At 38.6% G+C, this 18,550-nt stretch overlaps 2 protein-coding genes across 4 annotated transcripts; one reads left to right on the forward strand and one right to left on the reverse strand.

Annotated features, from left to right (window-relative positions):
* Positions 1 to 4,093: 4,093 nt before the first annotated feature.
* Positions 4,094 to 5,683, reverse strand: CCDC53 (Coiled-coil domain containing 53). 2 transcript variants are annotated; one of them, XM_090166323.1, is made up of 4 exons: positions 5,257 to 5,486; positions 4,802 to 5,200; positions 4,666 to 4,730; positions 4,094 to 4,606 (listed from the first exon to the last, which is right to left on the reverse strand). In XM_090166323.1, the coding sequence occupies exons 1-4, from the start codon at positions 5,365 to 5,367 to the stop codon at positions 4,507 to 4,509; spliced, it is 675 nt and encodes a 224-aa protein (XP_090022449.1). In that variant the 5' UTR covers positions 5,368 to 5,486; the 3' UTR covers positions 4,094 to 4,506. The 2 variants fall into 2 exon arrangements, with proteins under 2 accessions (XP_090022449.1, XP_090022450.1); XM_090166324.1 differs by lacking the exon at positions 5,257 to 5,486 and adding an exon at positions 5,551 to 5,683 and having other exon boundaries at positions 4,095 to 4,606.
* Tnpo-SR (transportin 3) lies at positions 5,648 to 16,405 on the forward strand. 2 transcript variants are annotated; one of them, XM_090166321.1, is made up of 17 exons: positions 5,648 to 5,752; positions 5,863 to 6,033; positions 6,449 to 6,538; positions 6,621 to 6,734; positions 6,795 to 6,938; positions 7,008 to 7,100; positions 7,166 to 7,494; positions 7,559 to 7,844; positions 8,927 to 9,272; positions 9,332 to 9,615; positions 9,680 to 9,762; positions 11,878 to 12,223; positions 12,298 to 12,392; positions 13,769 to 13,928; positions 13,999 to 14,169; positions 14,976 to 15,088; positions 15,835 to 16,405. In XM_090166321.1, exons 2-17 carry the CDS (start codon positions 5,908 to 5,910, stop codon positions 15,893 to 15,895), a joined length of 2,841 nt encoding a protein of 946 aa, XP_090022447.1. In that variant the 5' UTR covers positions 5,648 to 5,752; positions 5,863 to 5,907; the 3' UTR covers positions 15,896 to 16,405. The 2 variants fall into 2 exon arrangements, with proteins under 2 accessions (XP_090022447.1, XP_090022448.1); XM_090166322.1 differs by having other exon boundaries at positions 11,902 to 12,223.
* The last annotated feature ends 2,145 nt before the right edge of the window (positions 16,406 to 18,550 follow it).

Genomic DNA, 18,550 nt, shown 5'->3' on the forward strand with positions numbered 1-18,550 from the left:
TAAGAAGACCGCGAGAGCGCCTTGGGCTGCCATAGCAAGGCGGATCGCATTGTCGGTCGCTCGACGCCCACGTCGAAAACCCGATTGCTCTGCAGGCAGAACAGCGTTCTGGTCTAGGAACCAGACCAGTCTTCCTAAAACCAGCTTCTCGTAAATTTTGCCGAGATTAGGAAGTAGAGAGATAGCGCGGTAGGAGTAGGACGCGGCATCGAGGGAGGGTTTCCAGGTTTCAGAATGGGGTGCAAGACAGCATGTTTCCAACGAGAAGGCATGATGCCCTCCGCCCAAAGGCTGTTACAGAGCGCTAGGAGTGCCGTTCGAAAAGCCGGAGTCGAGTTCTTTATAATGAGGTTGGAGACGTTGTCCTTCCCAGGGGAGGTGTTGCGAAGGCCGGAGAGGACCTCGTATAACTCCGCTTCCGAGAAAGGGACATGGTATCCGCCGGTGGCTGCTCCAAAAGTGGTTCAGGCTGGTATTTTTGTTCCGGGCCGAGCGTTGGCTGAGGATGGATATCCGCTCTAACAGACTGCGCGAGGCACTCTGCTACTTGGGCTTGATCCATTTCCACCTTGTCTCCTGTGTTCAACGTAATTAGCTTCCGTGGACGCGTGCCGGTCTTGAACCACCGAACTTTAGACCAGACCTGCGTCAAAGGAGTGTGAGCATGTAGTTTATTGCAATAAGTTCTCCAACTGTTACGCTTCGTCTCTCTAGTTAGTTTTTTGAAAAGGGCCCTTTCACGTTTGTAAGCGACCTGATCCAACGAATGACTCAAGCGTTGGGCCCTGCGTCGAGCCGCTTTGACAGTCTTGGCCTGCTTCGAGCATGCGGCATCCCACCAAGGAGGCTGGCGGGGGGCTGCGGAACCACTTCCCCGTTTAACCGGAATCGTTGCCAGGGCCGCTTGAAATATAATAGTCAAGGGGTCAGTTGATAGGGAGTCATCCAAAAGAATACGAAAGCGTTTCCAGTCAGCCGCAGGGTAGTGCCAGTGAGCTGGGCCAGTATGACCGCTATTTGCTTGAGATGGAGCGCCCATGTGAATCGGAAGGTGGTCACTGGTGCCTGCAAGTATGACTGACCAAGGGAGATGGATAGCCAGGTCAGTACTCGCAAAAGCAAGATCTAGTGCACCATCAGGACCCTTACTTGGGCGACGAGTCGACTCACCGCTGTTGAGGAGGACCAGATTGTCAAGGTCTTTCAGCCAAGTCTGGACGAGGTGGCCCTGTGCGTCTGTCTTGTAGCTGCCCCAGAGAATGTTATGAGCATTGAAATCGCCTAAGATTAAGACGGGAGTGGTTACATCCCGAAGGAGAAGGTTGAAAAACGCCTTAGTGGCTTTACTATGAGGATCATAGATGTTGAAGAGGGCGAACCATCCAACGGAGGAGTGAATCTTCAAGGCTAGAGATTCCACACCGACACAGCCTGGAGAGGGTAGACGGACTACCGGAAGAGACTTGTCGACGAGAGTCGCAACACCACCACGAACTCCGGAAGGCGAAGGGCGATGGACAACCCTGTACGCATGAAAGGGTTCATAACAGCCGAAATGAAGATTGACTGTATCCGTTGGAGAGAGAAAAGTTTCTTGAAGCGCGATAATAGTGGGGTGTAAGTCACCGAGAAGGTCAATGAGATCCGGTAATCGAGAACGAACGCCGTTGACATTCCACTGGAGGACGCTAATCATCTCCAGTAGGATCTGAAGTGAAGGCATCCTGAGTGGTATTGCCCTGACCATGAGGGGGCAATTTGCTGTTGAACTTGTCCACAAATCCGGCGGTAAGAGAAGCCGCAAGGGATTTCAAGACCGACCGTTTTTCCTGGATGCCCTGGATCTTTTCGTAGGTTTCCACAACGGCGGCCACGATGTGCGCCACCATCAGAGAAATATCAGCAGCCGAAAAAAGACCCAGAGGCGCGGGTTTCTGTAGCGCTGGAGCGGACGCAGCCGACGGTGGTGGCCTGCGTGGGGTTTTACTCCTAGGGCGTGACACTACGTGGGCGTATGACTTTTGACGGACGATTGCTCGTGCCTCTCTGAAGGAGAAATCCTCTGTGTGGCGGACTTGTAGTACTTTCTGCTCCCGTTTCAGAGAAGGACACTCTGAAGACTTAGAGCTGTGGGCGCCTTTACAGTTGACACAATATGCCGTCGCTTCACACCTCTGAGTAGGATCATAGACGTGATCCTTTCCGCATGTCACTCAGATCTCATGAGCCACCTGGGTTCTGCAAGCTGAAGCAATGTGTCCGTAGTGCCGGCACTTGTAACACTGTAGTGGACGAGGGATGTAATCTAGAACCCCAAAAGCCATGCCATACACAAAGATTTTCCTCGGAACGGATTCCTTGGGAAAGCCGATGAGAAACGTATTGGAACGGCCACCTAGACGGCGGACCGACTTGACCGCTTGCTGCCTGGAGTGTAAGGCCTCCTCAATATCCGCTTTGGTAATGTCCGTCGGGACATGAATAATCCGCCGTAGAGCCACTTTCGATGCCGTCTGGGATCCCGCCACTCCAAATTTGAAATCTCCGAAAGCGGTCGCTGATTTGATAGCCGCAGCCAGCTCCTCTGTTTTCGGGAAGACCAACAGGTCCCCCGGTGGGAGGGGCTGAAAAGTGACCCCTTCGCCGAAAGCACCATGTGAAGTTGTTTTGTTCCCAGGCTTGAGAATTTCACACCTTCTAAAGACGGCTTCAGGCGGAGGGGGGGGGGAGACCCCGGCGAGGGGGTGCCCCGGGCGCCGAAACGTCCTGGAATTCGCAGTGGGGGGGGGGGGCACGTACGTAGGAATGTTCCCCAACGCTCGGCGAACGCGAACGCTTGGTGCGGTTTATCGGCCGGCCGCGGCGATCCACGGTAATGTAGCCGGAAGAGTCATCTTCGGCCAACTCCATACCTTGAGAAACGCCGGAAAATTCCGAGGAAGAAGCCATAGTCCCAAAAGCGGGCGACTAAAACAGGACGGGGAAAGCTACTAAACTAGGCAGGATAGGGACTGGGAAAGCTAAGACAAAAGAAGCCAGGCCGAAAAGGCTTAGAAAAAAAAAGAACTAGGGAAGGTAAAAGAAAGACGAAGACAAAAAAGACACGTCCTTCCGCACCAAAAATAACCCGCGCTGTCCTGCGTCAGAGAGTACATTAAAGCAACTGTCGGCTCTATCATTGCCACCTGTATTATGAACAGGACCCTGTTATTAGAGATGGCCATGAAGCTATCCGAATCTTCGAAAAAAAGCGACTTTCGTGGAGAGCGTGGTGCCATCTATTAATGGCCAAGGAAGCTAAAATTCAAAATAGCGAAACAATAACGTCGTCAGAGAGCCATTATAGAGTGTTATATTTAGACCATATTTACTCTGCTTAGTGAACTTTAACCTAAATTATATATCCCATATAAAACATATTGTAAACAATTACTATAATTGAAATTCTTGACAAATTTACAAACGAGTCAATCAACGCGAGGGGTACTTTTATGACCCACCTTTTGAGTCAAAATGTAGCTTCATCATCTTGTTTTGATTTCGACACTAGCGACATCTGTTGAAAAAAGAGCTACTTCACCTAGAGCCGACACTTGCTTTAAGGGTCGATATTTAAATATCTGAAATCGTAACAGATGGCGCCAAGGATAAAATTTTTTATCTGAAAACCGTAAAAAATATTTCTTTTTATGCCGAATTATCAATAATCCGAGAGTTGAACTTTTATTTAGTTTTTACATAAAACATAACTTAAATAGTGATGTTTTATTTTTGTAATAAATCAGTATATATTTCCATCCCGTCAAAAATTTAAATTGACACCATCTAGAATAAAAACAAGAAATTGAATCCTCTTAAGGGTTTGCTTGGTCTATTATTACAGAAAGCAGGTATGTCAATAAAGGAAGTTCTCTTTAGTTATGGAATTTTTAACTACCCTAAACCTTTCCAAGTTGCTCATAAAATATTAAGCCAGCTCCTCAGTGTTAATAGCTTAGTATAAAACTTTTAGGGATCGAAATGTAAAAAGTACAATTAACAATTTCATTTTCAATAACGCGAATGCTACAAAATTTTTTATTTCAACGAAGCGCAAATCTTACAAGACGGTTTTACTTGGACTATTTTAACGACTAGACTTAGTCCAAAATGGCAATTTTAATATATTGTTTTAAAAATTGATAAAGGTATTAAATACTTCAAAGACAACTGTAGTTCTGATAAAATATAATAGAACATTGCCTAAACCATAAATTTGAAAATGTTGGTACCCTGCACAGTTTTTATAACCCAAAACAATGAATTAAAGAGATTATTAGCTTTAAGTATAAAACAAAATAAAAAGTTGAAGTCAACAAAAATATAGTAGAAACTATTAGAAAAAAATTATCTTTCATAAAGGAATAAGCAATAAATAATTATAAACAGTTTGGAATTAACAAATTGATTGTCATTGAAATTCCTATCAATTGACAATTTATAATTGATCTAGTGGCCCTAATTATTTTAATCGCTAAATTCACTGGATTCATCCGTATTATCACTTTCATCGTCTTTTAGACTGTCTTCAGTTAGCGGGGAATTTGGTGAGATTTCATCAGGTTTACTGTAACAATCAATTATTCATTTATTTGTAATATAATTCTCTGATTAACAACTACATACTCTAGAATATTGGCATCAACTCCTTCTGCAGACATTTTCAATTTAACTGCTCCAGCTGGAACTCCCTATTAAATGTTATCATTTAAGTATTTTACTGTCATATTTGTGGGAAGAAATATAGCAAATACAACATTACCATGTTGACCATTTTGAAGTATTTTGAATATCTGGGATCTTGCGAATAAGGAACTCCTTTGACTGACTCTTTTTCAGGTTGGGCATTTTGTACTACTACTGGTTCATTTGGCGGGGGTGCTGGTGGAGAGGCTGTAGACTGTGTTGTTGTATCTGATCCGCTAGTTGTATCTTGAGGTTTTGCCTCCAACTCTGTTTCTTGATAAGCGTTTTCTAAGCCCGGTATTGATGCTAACTTGTTTTCGAGTATACATATCGAGGCTTCTAGCCTTTGTATCCTTTGCAACATATCCTCTAATTTGCCATCGCATACTGTTGCAAAGTTATTTAAGAAGGAAGTAGTTTCTATAAGGAAGTGATTGAGGAATGCTAACGTTCTTTTTTGGTGAATGGGCCCAACCTACGAAATATAACAGAGCTTTAATTTTGAAAGGTGGAATAGGTTCTATTTATTACATCATAATTTTTAATCTCATCAAAACAACAAGATAGATCTAAATTTTCTAGCATGCAATACTTTAGCAGATAAAGGGAAATTATAAGAAATGTTGATTTATTTTCGAACATATTGCTTTTTTGAAATGAGACACCCCCTTTAAACAGGATTTTAAAATGATAAACCGAGGCTTAGGGAAAAACCCTTAATATTAAAGCATAAACCTATTTATTTAACAAAAATGTAATTGAACAAAAACTTCAACACACTCTCCAACAGATTTACTGTAATTTTAATTAATTTAAATTTCTAACCTTGGTATAATCAACTCCAGGGCCGACGAGCGGTAGTCCATCAGCGTCCATTTTTAATTAAATACGGGGTTTGAAAAAATAACCATTCAAAGAGCGTTCTAGCGGCGGAAATAGTTATTCATTGGGTAATAGGAAAATTTACGAGACGTCACTTCCATTCTACAATTTTTTGTAATGGTGGCTGTTTTGTGGCCCGCTGCAGGTGATTATTTTAATTTTTGTAGTTAGATAATTATTAATTAAGCTTTGGGTTTATTGAAAATGAATTGGTGAATATATAGAATGTATTATTCACAGAAATTTGACTTTCAGATTGTCTGAAATAGTCTGTAAATCAAGAGTTATCAGAAAATTCTAATGGAGGCCCAGGCTGCCCCACCGACCTTGGAGACCGTTTGCCAAGCCATAAATACCTTGTATCATGACCCTAACCCATCTGAAAAAGAAAAGGCATCAATGTGGCTTGGAGATCTTCAACGCTCAGTAAGTATCAAGGAGATGTACTTACTATAGATAAATTAACTTAGGCAAATAATAGTAGTTGTTCTTGTCTCCCTAATTTGTTAAAAGGTGATGATGGCTTCGGTGTTCTCCCTGCCTCCCATGTGCTCTCTATTACTCTTTGGAATTTTATTTTTGTTGTATTTCAATAAGTAGTCAATACGCTTAACAAATTATTTCAAGAAATAATAAGCTTGAGAGGGCTAAGGATCATCCAGTTTCACTTAATAAAAAGGTTACTGTAGATTGAGTGCACTGAGAAAAATCTTAAGAAATTTTTTACTGTTTGTGGGAAAATTAAATTAGTATATGCCTTTCCACTAGGAAACATACTGATATACTAAAATCTCACCTAGAATATACATCTTATGATAATTATCTTCAATTTCTTAAACAGGTATTTGCGTGGAAAGTGGCGGACTCACTACTTCAACAAGGTTTTGGTTTAGAATCTTGCTATTTTGCCGCTCAAACCATGAGAACCAAAGTCAGTATTCATTATTCATCTATTTGGAAATCCATTTATCATCATTAGCATGTTAATATATTTCATTCTCAACTTGAAATAGATCCAATTCGCATTTCACGAACTACCTACAGACTCGTATTTGTCTCTTAGAGATTCTTTGTTAAATCATTTATCTAAAGTGAATGAAGAAACCGCCTCAGTTATAGTTACTCAAGTAATTTTTACCCATCATCAAATTATCCACTGGTTTTACCCTTTTTCTTCTTCCGTGCAGCTTAGTTTAGCCTTAGCAGATCTAATTTTACAAATGACCCATTGGCAAACACCAATTCCCGATGTGATAACTAGGTTTGGTTCTGAGAGTACCACACAAAATGTGCAAGTTCTTTTGGAAGTTCTACATGTTCTTCCCGAAGAAGTAATATTAATTTTTGAAGCATACGAATTTATAATTAATCACAACATTGATTACAATTGTTTTAAATAGATTGGTAGTCGATCTCTCAGATTAGGCGAAGCTAGGAGAAAAGAAATAACAGAATCTTTGAAAGGAAATTGTATTCAAGTTGTGCAGATATTGGTAACTTCTTATTAATCAATCTAAATTTAATCCAATGTTAACTTTGCTCGTACATGTTTTTACAGAAAAGTTGTCTAGTTAATTCGTATGGTACTAAAGAAGAAGCCAAAATGCAAACCAGGGTTTTCCGATGTTTCGGAAGCTGGTTATCATTGGGTGCTGTGCCGCCCAGAAACGAAGATTTGGATGTTATATTCAAGCTAGTTTTCTGCGCTTTGGTGAACCAGTCGTCGAGTGGAATGTTGCATGAAGCTGCTACTAATTGCGTTTGCAACGCTGTCATTCTGATTGAAGAAGTTGACAAGTATCAAGAGCTTAGTCAGTTGTTGTGTACTGAAGTTTATGCTTTGGTTGATTCCTATCATTTGTCTGTTGCGCAGGAAGATCCTGATAAGTAAGTTTGAAACGAATTTCCTTTTAATATGTCAATAATTAAATTTTTCTTTTTTTTCGGCTAGGGCAACAAACTTTTGTAGAATATTTACGGAATTGGCAGAATCTCTCTTGGATTCTATGTTGTTTCATCCTGGACAAGGCTTAGGGAATTTACATTCGCTGGAATTGCTGTTGATCTGTGTTGGTCATCACGATTTTGAAATTGCCGAAATCACATTCAACGTCTGGTACCGTTTATCAGAAGGTCTCTACAAGGAAAACAATGAAAATTTGAATAAAATTTTTCAACCTTATGTGCAAAGGCTAATATTAGCCTTGACCAGGCACTGCGAGATTGAACCTGATAATGTGAGTATAACATTTGAATATGCTGTAAAAGTCAGAAATGCAGACCCTAAAATCTAGGAGCAACAAACACAGCACCTCACACAAGGAGAATGCAACCCGTCAAAAGTCATGCATTTGGTTGTGTACATTTTTCAATGGTTAGACGCTTTAGCGCCTGCTGCCGTCTGAAGGGGAAAGTTTGGTAATTGTCTTCCCCCTTTCCGTTGTAAGACCCAAAGATGGTGTCAAGCCCTTAGGAAGTGGGGTGGCGGAGTGGTTAGCACTTTAGCCTCGCAGCAAGAGGAGCCGGGTTGATCCCAGCTTGTGGCACTGGATGAAAAATCTGAACAACTCCTGCGTTGAATTTGCAAGTTCTCTCCCCGCTGGTTTAAGGGGTTTTCCCCCGAGCTCTTCGGTTTCCCCTTCCATAATAACTTGTTGAGGTTATTGGTAATAGTAAGTGTAGGGCTTGCCACTACCCTCCTACGCATTGTAAGCCGACTTTAAAAGTCGCTTGATGACATAGGGCTAAGGTGGTGTGTTGGGTATAAGCCTAGCTGATTACTATTTAAAGTAGAGAGTTGTACCACCTATCGCCTCAGGAGCTCCGGGGAAGTTTTTTTTTTTTTTTTGAAGAGGGAGTTGGAGGAGGTCAAGCAACAACGCTGGTTAGTTTTGTGAGACACCCCCAGGCCACAAGGAATTAGTGTTTCTGAGTATATAAGAGAGTATAACTAAACAGTATTTTTGTTATAATAACTACGTTATGCCTCATTATTGTCCATATGAATTACTGGTACCATTTAGCTCTATACATTGTAAACCATTCAGCGTAAAGGCTCGTCCAATGAAATTGGTATACAACACTGTGTTAGCGTGTTTTAAGGCTAGCTGCGTTCCACTTTTGTTTGTTACTCCTAGCTAAAATTAACCTGACCATTCACAGCAAAATCAATGAAACGCCTCGTGTAAGTGAAAGAACATAATGTTTTGCTATTCGCAACTTTTTATACCCTAGGCAAAATAGCGCCATCTAATTTCTACAACACTATTTGTTGATTTGAGTTGAATCTGTGCTAATTTTAGTTAAATTAACATTTTAGGAGGGTATACCAGATGAAAATGATGATTTTGGAGAATTCCGTCAAAGGGTGACGGATCTCATAAGAGATATTGTGTATATTGTTGGATCTGTAAACTGCTTTCGCCAAATGTTTGATAACCTGAAGAGCAATGCAACAACTGCGAGTTGGAATGCGTCTGAAGCTGCTTTATTCGTTATGGCAGCTGTGGCAAAAAATATCATTCCTGAAGAAAGGGAGACAGTCCCGCAAGTTATTCACATGATCTTTAGCTTGCCAACAGGGACGAGACTAGCATTTCGTTACACTTCCATCAGGCTGCTCGGGGAACTCTGCGAGTGGATTGAAAAACATTCCGAATACTTAGGTTTGAATATTCTCTAGGTATTTTTTCAAATTTTTATTTATTTTTACTAAATACTGTAGATCCTGTTTTAAATTGGTTAATGACTGGATTGCAAGAGCCAGCTTTGGCCAGTATCTCGGCCATCTCTCTTCAGAACATTTGCAATACCTGCCGCAAGCAAATGACCAATCATTTCGATGGGCTCTTACAAATCATTAAAGCAATTGATCAGTTTTCTATTAGCAATGACGCAGCTCTGAAACTAATCAAAGGAACCGCTCATATTCTAGTTCATATACCGGAAGAGAATTTTACAGAAGCACTTAGGCAAATGTGTGCTGCACAAACCACGCCTCTTTTAGCAGTATGTATCTTTTTGTGCTAGCTTTCGCGGTTTCAAAATGAACACAGACAATTATTTAATTTAGGTCATAAAAGCTGCTGAAATCGCAAAGGATGGTAACAAACCAGATCCTACGGTTTATTTGGATAGGATAGCAGCCATTTTTAGGTATTGTTCGTTAATTTTTGTCGGTCGTGTATTTTGTTAGTTTTATTTTGTCAATTCGCCTTTGAGTAAACTCATTAACTAACAAGAGTTAGAATCCATTTGGCGAGGCCAACTTCCATTTGTATACGTTAAAAACATCATTTAATTTTGATGTTACTATGATCGCACAATTTACATACTTCTCATTGAAACTCATGAGCCTGAACGTAATAACGTTCAAACTTAACTGGCTAGGCAATGTGTTGCTGAAAAACAGAGTGAGGCAAAATCCTGTAGTAGTTTTTCTTACTGCATTTATTCCTCCTCTGCATGACTTCTGGTTTTTATATCTTCAATGATAAGTATGTGGCGAGTGGCAACTTGTTTCGCATAACACACCCCAAACCTAATAAATTTTACATCTAATTTTGTAATACCACTATCTCTATGGAAAGGTAGTGGCTCGCTTTTGTTGGAAAATAGCTACTGTTTCTTCCACCAATGACTTATCATGAAACCTTTCTGCAAGGATCGAACAAGGGTCCAAAAGCTCCCTCAGGCTGATAGTTTTCTAAATGGCCCAGGCTCGCTTTGATTCTGGGGCCTTTAAATATCAAATAAGGGTCTAAAAAGAAAAAACTCCTTTGGGGCAAGGCCAAAGGTTTAAAAAAATGTTTGGCTCGGCGCCAAGGCTTGGTTTGATCCTTGCCTTTGTGCTATAATTTGTGTTGCTCTTTTATTTTGGTCTAATATTAAGGCTGGGCGAATAGCTCTTTTAGGCTATTGACACTGTTATCAAATAATTAAATACCGAGACGAATAGTAGTTTTTGAACCAAATACCGAATACTTAGGCTTAATCCAAATACTACCTTATCGAATATTCATTGTATAATAGGGCCAAATATTCGTTGAATAATAGAGCCAAATATTCCTTGAATAGCAGGTCTAATAGTCAAAATATTTAAAATTTTAATATCTAAATAGTAGAACTGAATTATTTAATGACGTCATAGGTGACCTGGGACGTAAATAAAAAAACTAAAACTATGTGTACACACAAAAAGTATCTGCCAAGAGCCAACTGACCAATGACGTATGTTCTTATATATAGAATTTCTTTATATATTCTTTTATTAAAGCTCTCAACCACCAAGTGAGGGCTCTACCATAGAAATCCCCCCCAACAGCCTTTGGCTTCACCTTCCCCATAGACAGCTATGCGGTGGCACAGGCCAATTGGGGAGGTTGGAGTAAGAGTGTATTTACAGAATATTCGGTGAATAATAGAAATGTTATTCGATATTCTGTAAAATACCAAAAAAGGCGAGAAACGAATATTGAAACTGTTATTCGTCTTGATATTCGACCGAATTATACAGTTATTCGTCCAGCCTTATCTAACATCTTTCCTTGCTATCGAATTGCCAATCTAAATGTTTGTGGTCTTTGTTTTATATATATAAAAAAAACTCTTATGATATCCCAAAATGAGTGACTTCAGTATTGCAAAGAAAACCTTGAGTGACATGAATTGTAAGGTCATTGTTAAATGAAATACAAAATTAGAGAAATGTGGACTTAAAGGCTTCTTCAAAAGGGAATAAAAGTAGGAAGTACAATATCCAAGCAACATTTTTTTTGTGTTTTGAAATATTTAGAGCCTTTTTACCCTTTGCTTAGTAGATTTTATAACACTCAATAAATACGAACGCATCTAAAAAGACAATGTAATTCGCCCTGATGTTGTGGGCAGTGCTCAAAATGGACTTATTCACGAATCGGAACGTGTTTCCTTTCAAGGCTTTCGATTATCCTGAAAAATGGGAGCTGTATAATAAAAATAATCTTTACAAACCAGAACGATATGAGGAAAAACTTTTACGAAAAGGAATGGCATTCCAGTCCATTTCGAGCACTGTTTGTGGGTCTTCGACCTTTTGTCAGACTCACAAAGAATTAAAAAAAAATACATATGCTGCACAAAATTTATTATACTCCCTTAAACAAGGTGATGTTTAAAAACAAAGTCGTTTCCATTTTTTACAGAGTTTACTCAAAGGTCCATCCAACATTAACGTTTTATTTTATAATTTGTTTACTTTTCTCTGTTGGGTAAATCTTTACTCTTGATTAGACGATGCTGTGATTCTTTTGACAGAGCCAATCCAGCAGGTTCAGTTCCTAACAACCAAGTGCAGCATTGCCAAATTGTAGTGCAGGAAATTTGGCCCATCCTATCCAAAGCCTGCGAGTGTTACCAAGGAGATTCCAGAATCATCGAAAGGTGCTGTCGAAGTATTAGGTTCGTTGTTCGAAGCGTCAGCAAACATTCGTTGCCCCTCTTGGAGCCGTTAGTAACGCAGATGGTCAGTCTCTACCAAATCCATCATCACTCTTGCTTCCTTTATCTGGGGAGCATCTTGGTCGATGAATACGGCAGCGAAACTGGCTGTGTACAGGGTCTTATTGAAATGTTTCAGGTTAATTATCGTTCTATTCAAATTGTTGTGTCAAACGTGATTAATCAATGTTGAATTTTTTTATATCTCCCCAGGCCTTCTGCGGCCCCACTTTTCAGTTACTGAATAAAACAAATGGGTTAAGGGATAACCCTGATGTTGTGGATGATCTCTTTAGACTATGTTCAAGGTTTGTGTATTCTTTATTTTGATATAATTATTAGGGGTGTGCAAGTTCTCGTCTTGAGTCTGAGTACTCGGACTCGCTACGTCTTAATATATTAATAAATAATCCACCGAATCTTATTTTTTGACGAGTCCAAATAGTTCATGTTGATTTCTCTCTCATTTTTTTACGCGTAGTTGCATTTAACGGCTCACCACCAGGTGAAATCCCGTAATCGCTCTATGCTAGTTGTTTTTATTGTTTATGGAGCACGGACTTTGGACTTAGAATTCAAAGTCCGTGGTTGGAGATCGCATGAGTCACCAGTCACCAAACTGGAATCTTTTCCGATTTTGGTTTTAGTTTTGATTTCTGCACTCTGCAGTGAATAGAGAACTTTCCTTTGTGCTGGTGACGCGGCTTTAGTTTACTTTTTTACAATTACAAATAAGTAATAAGTTTAAAAACTAATAAGTTAAAACTTTTTTTGCCTAAACCACTTGTACCTCACCCAATGAGAGATATTAAGGCGGGACCAAAGGGAATTTTTTTGGCATCTTTTCCCGCCATTTTTAAAAGCTTGCAAGTAGTGCCTTGGTAATAATAATAGTTTCGAGTCAAGCCTTGGCCTCGATTTGAGGCTCGAACCATTTTCGAGCTTTTCAACTAAGCTCGATCGAGTACTCACACATGCCTAGATCTCTTAGAACATGAACTGAGGGGCTATGTTCATTTCAGAATGACTACATGCCAATATCTGCATATAGCTTAATTTGAAGCTATGTAAAGACCATTTCAGAAGTACCGAATTTTACGCTCCAACATTCTTAGTTACCTAAATACATTCTTGTTAATTTTTATCATAAATCAATACGACCCCAAGTAACATAATTAAAATAAGCATGTCAATTAGTTAAAAATTTAACCCAACTGATTTTCAGAGGTAATGTGCATATCAAAAGATAAGTTTTCAACTCAGAGCCCCCCCTTGTACCCAAATATGCCAGAGGCAAAATATACTACAATTAAGTAAAAGAAAATTAATAATAATAAGCTAGGCTAATACCCAAGGTACTACCTTAGGCCCAAATCATCTAGCGACTTTTAATGCTTTAAACAGGTGGTCGGGTATGATAATATACTAGTCAGTTTGGGTGCAAATCCCAAGTCAGAGCTGGGCGAGTATGTCAGTGTTGCAGTAAAGGTTCAGTAAGAAAATTAGCTTTAAAACATTAGGAAGTGTCATACTTATTGTTGTTATCTTACTTATGTTATGACTTCAATTAATTTCTTGTATATTTATTTCGTGTTGTTCTTCTCAATTTTTGTCCACGATACCTTTTAGTTTTTAATGCCCGGTTTGATTTCGGTAGTAATTCCGATTGTTTTGTTTTCTACAGGCTTTTACAGAGGTGCCCTGGACCCTTCCTCCGGGCCCCAACGATGGAACCACTCTTTCAATGTGCATTGGCATCCTCTTCTATTGACCATCGTGAAGTTAATTCATCTGTTATGAAATTTTTCTACGACATTCTAAGAGCAGGAAGGCAACATCACGAAGTACAAATTGCTTTTGTCATTAAAAATTTCCATTTACTTTAAAAGTAAATTTTTTTTCATTTCTTTGCAGTCTGATAGTTTGAATTTCCGAGACGTTGGGACGTTAGTGAGGACGTTAATGGAGAAAAACGGTCAATCATTGGTTTCAACCCTTATCTATGCCAGTGTATTCAGTTTAAGTACATACATGATACCGGATGTCGCTGATGTAGTCTATGAACTTATGCAATTTGATAAACAGGTATTGAAATTGGCATTTTCGTTAATTTCATTTTTGGTAACAGCTCGAGATTCGCTCTGAATCTGTTTCCAGCGTTGTTGACCTTTTGCTGATTAAGGAAGAAATAGAACAATTTCAAAGATTAGGCGGATATGATTTGGTTTAGGGTGATGAAGCTTACTTTTCGAGCATGAGGCGGATTGGGATCGTTATAAATGGAGCTAACTTTCCGAGCATGAGGGAGATTGGGAACAACGTTAAAAATGGAGTTTACTTTTCAATCATAAGGGAGATTGGGAACGTTTTAAATAGAGCTTACTTTTGGAGCATGGTGGGGATTGGGAACAACGGTTTAAATGGAGCTTACTTTTGAAGCATAAGAGGGATTGGGAACGTTATAAATGGAGCTTACTTTTCAAGCACGAGGGGGATTGGTAATGTTACAAATTGAGCTTACCTTTGGAGCATGAGGATGATTGGGAACGTTATAAATGGAGCTTACTTTTTGATCATGATAGGGATTGGGAACAAACATTATAAATTGTCTCAACATTCTCCACAATTAGAAATACGTACATTCTTGACCTATCTAGCTGCAATTAACATATATAGTGGTGTCATACTTTTTATTTCTACATTACTCATGGTGGTTTTGATTGCTTTAGTGACGGCAATGGTTGATATAATGATCTCCAAATCATTACTAAACCTTTTAAGTCATTTTGGGTTACAAATTTTACTACAAGCAACATAATTGTAGATTACTTTAAACTTTAATTTATTGAAACATTTTGAGTAAAATTAACTTTATTCATTGTGTGAAATAGAAAATGGCAGTGTGGCTTCAGGAGGCACTTAGGCCATTTTTGAATCAAAATGCCGGCACAACTCTGAAGGTTACGCCAGAACAACTAACGGAATTCCATACTAACGTGATAAGGTATTTTAATTATCTATTGTCATTTTAATTAAGTTTTTAAGAATATCTAATACAAAGTAGTTTTAGCAGTGGGGTAAAGGCGCATCATTGCGCAAAATTTATCATGTTTATTACTTCGAATAACCAGAGGCCTGGTCAGATCATAGACAAATAAAAGATTATCCCCGTACTAATATTGCCATCTCCACAACATAACCCTCCGGAAATGGGTAGAATATCCGACTTGTATTTCTGTGTTGTATTTGTCAGTCTAAAATGTTTTTTTTTTTAAGTTTGTGACGTAAATTGTAATTCTGTGTTTGCAACTTTTTCAAAAGATTATTCAAATAGTTGAGGGTTAGGTTGAGAAGATGCTTTTTGGAGAGTAAAGCTGGATAATCTTTTATTTACTATAGGTCAGACTATGTAAAAGTTAAAGGGGCCGAGGTTTTTTTTAATTTGACTGATAAATGTCTCAGTCAACCTTTTAAATTTTCGTTATTTATGGTAAATGAAATTAATTAAATTGTTAAATTAGTCTTTAGTTAAATTTCCACCAACTAAATTAATTATGCTCATTTTCTCAAAAGAAAGCGTTTTTAAAAACTATGGTAGGTGGCGCATTATAATGGAATTAAACTAAAGGGTTGAAGCTTCGGGTAATGGACTTACGCATTCTTAATAACCTAAATAAGTTCTTGATGCAATACCTTTTTTTAACAAAAAATCCAAAGTAAAACAGAAAATATTTTAATTTTCCTATGCAGTGCTCAACATGAAAAGACAGTATCTATGTGTCTTCGAGAATTTGCGAGGCTATATCGATGAGTGTTTAAATTTCTTGTTACTTTTAAGTTGAAAAAAAATCACAAAAACCAAAATTAGTTTTTGGGTGTAAATGGTAAATGATATTTTTAATACGAAACAAACAAAAACTTAACTGTGTTTGAGACTCGAATCTTAAAAATTAAGTTTCGGAAGAATGGTTTAAACATGTAATATAGTGTACTTTGTAAAGTTTTTTTTTCTTTTGAATCCCAGAACATTGTACAAAGTATATTACAAATAATTATATTTAAGGTCAATAATAATTGAAATTATAAAATGATAAAAAAATCTCTTAAAAAATTTTATTACTTGCAAAAATTTTACATGATCAATGGTGGTTATGTAAAATTCTTTATTTCTCTATTTTGATCAATGCCGTACTTTAACTAGTACGTTGTGTATTTGTGTAAGTCAGTCATGTTTTTTTTTTAAAAAACAAACAACTTATAGCGCACGATTATACTTTAATTGTAAGAGATGTAAATGAAAAAAAAAACCAGCCTTATCAAATTATTGAGAAAAAATTGAAATTTTGTGAAAATTTCATCAAATATTTCTGCATCATTTTTTCTGATGTCTAATAAATTTTTTATCAATAGGATTTCAAATCAAAAAAAAATTTTTTTTGCAACTTTTTTTATTGTACATTTAAATGTGTATATACAGTTTTTATCTACTTAAAAAAATTCATTTTAAACAAGTTGCTTTTTGAATTTAAAAAAGGAGTATTTTCAGTTATCATGGACCAAGAATCTCGGGGAATTCAAAAAAAAATTTGTGTTAATTTCAGACTCATTGTAGTCTATTTTATTTTTGCCTTGACAAAGCCATTGAAAGGGGACCCTAAAATAGCCACTTACTTATTTTATTTACTTCTGGTATACTCAGTTGCAGTCTTGAAAAGGAATAATAGTTTTCATAAGAAAATTTTAAGAATTTACAGGCTGAACCTTATTTTAAGTTACATTCTCAACCATATAAGACTTAGACTTTGCACCAGATCTGAGTAGTATATTTCACCATGGGCCAAATAATGATAAATTTATTTATCATAATTTGGTCCATGATTTCACCTTGGGCATATTTAGACAGTAGGGGACGCTCTGTGTTGAAACTAAACCTTTATTGCGTAATAGCTCTGAAAATCAGTTGGGTGATAATTTTGGCTAATTGACATACTTATTTCTACTATGTTATTTATGGTTGAAGAAAATTATGTAACTTAACGTGTAAAAGGTTGGTGTATGCATGGGACTCATTCTCTACAAGCAATTGGGGGGGGGGGGGCAGAGTAACGTGGGAGAGTGAGATTGGTGTATATAGCGAGAATCCTTCACACCAGGCGCGCAATTTACTAACTTTTACCCGGAATTTCCCGTAAATGGAGCCGCGGTACACAATATTCAGCCTGGGCGTACAAAAATACAGAAGAGGGCAGAATAGCTTGTCGCAATAAGGCACACGTAGATGTCATGCCTGCTGGTAAACCCCTATGCACCGCCGTGAGAACCCCAACGACAGTTTCTGGAAATGCACAGTTGTTAAATGTCTGTAGAAGAGAACGTCGACACTTACGGTGCATGGGTCAGTCAAATAAAACATGCTGAGGATCTTCTCGTACCCCACAGTGAGGGCAAGAGTCTGTGAGGCTTAAACGAAATCGACTGAGGGTAGAATTGGTGGGGAGCCGTCCACACCCGAGCCGCACCAGTAGAGTGTCGTCACGCCGCGAGAGTTTAACGGTGAAGACATCCCTAGAACTGGGGAATGGCTTCGCTTCGCGTAGGGGCCAGGCCAGGAGCCCGGAATAGACTGCCAGCGCTGTGTCCGAGAGGACCGACCACGCACAGGCACCCCTTAATTCCGCAAGAGTAGAAGGTAGAAGGAAGTCTACTTTCGAAGGACGAATCAACCGAGTAACAGACGCGAGCCGATCGGCGGACTCATTACCAGGAACTCCAACGTGAGCCGGACACCGCAAGAAGGTAATTGGGCTAGTGTACCGATCGCGTAAATTATGAATAAGCGTAACCACCGGGTCAAGAGATCGCTGACATAGTTGCGCGAGAGCACTTTGCGAGTCTGAACAAATCACTACAGCTCCTTTAAGGAGGAAGAATACAGTAAAAGCCTCTTTTTCGTTCAAGCTGAACGTGTCTGTTTTAACAATTACATAATTGAATTATATTTTTCTTATTAGGCTGAACCTTCCTCTAGTGCTTAAAATAATTTTCAAAATTCTAGGTGAAGTAGCTCTTTTTTCAACAGATGTCGCTAGCGTCGAAATCAAAACAAGATGCTGAAGCTACATTTTGACCCAAAAGGCGGGACAAAAAGTATGTTTCGCGTTGATTGGCTCATTTGTAAATTTGTCAATAACTTCAATTATAGTAATTGTTTACAATATATATTATATGGGATATATAATTTAGGTTAAAGTTCACTAAGTAGAGTAAAAGTAGTCTAAATATAATACTCTATAATGGCTCTCTGACGACGTTATTGTTTCGCTGTTTTGAATTTTAGCTTCCATTCCCATTAATAGATGGCTCCACGCTCCACGAAAGTCATTTTTTTCGAAGATTCCGATATATTCATGGCCATCTCTATTAACAGGGGCCTTTTCATAATACAGGTGGCCATGATAGAGCCGAC

Source organism: Leiobunum rupestre, chromosome 2, assembly GCF_980474605.1.
Source record: "Leiobunum rupestre chromosome 2, qqLeiRupe1.1.hap1, whole genome shotgun sequence".
Taxonomy (NCBI): domain Eukaryota; kingdom Metazoa; phylum Arthropoda; class Arachnida; order Opiliones; family Sclerosomatidae; genus Leiobunum; species Leiobunum rupestre.

Excerpts from the sequence above, each read along its gene's own strand:
- CCDC53 (XM_090166323.1), bottom strand. The coding sequence starts at position 5,367 with ATGTTCGAAAATAAATCAACATTTCTTATAATTTCCCTTTATCTGCTA. Across the intron at positions 4,731-4,801 it reads ACTTCAAAATGGTCAACATG|GGAGTTCCAGCTGGAGCAGT; the intron begins GTAATGTTGTAT and ends AACATTTAATAG. Across the intron at positions 4,607-4,665 it reads GTTGATGCCAATATTCTAGA|TAAACCTGATGAAATCTCAC; the intron begins GTATGTAGTTGT and ends TGATTGTTACAG.
- Tnpo-SR (XM_090166321.1), top strand. The coding sequence starts at position 5,908 with ATGGAGGCCCAGGCTGCCCCACCGACCTTGGAGACCGTTTGCCAAGCC. Across the intron at positions 6,034-6,448 it reads TTGGAGATCTTCAACGCTCA|GTATTTGCGTGGAAAGTGGC; the intron begins GTAAGTATCAAG and ends TTTCTTAAACAG. Across the intron at positions 9,616-9,679 it reads AAACCACGCCTCTTTTAGCA|GTCATAAAAGCTGCTGAAAT; the intron begins GTATGTATCTTT and ends TATTTAATTTAG.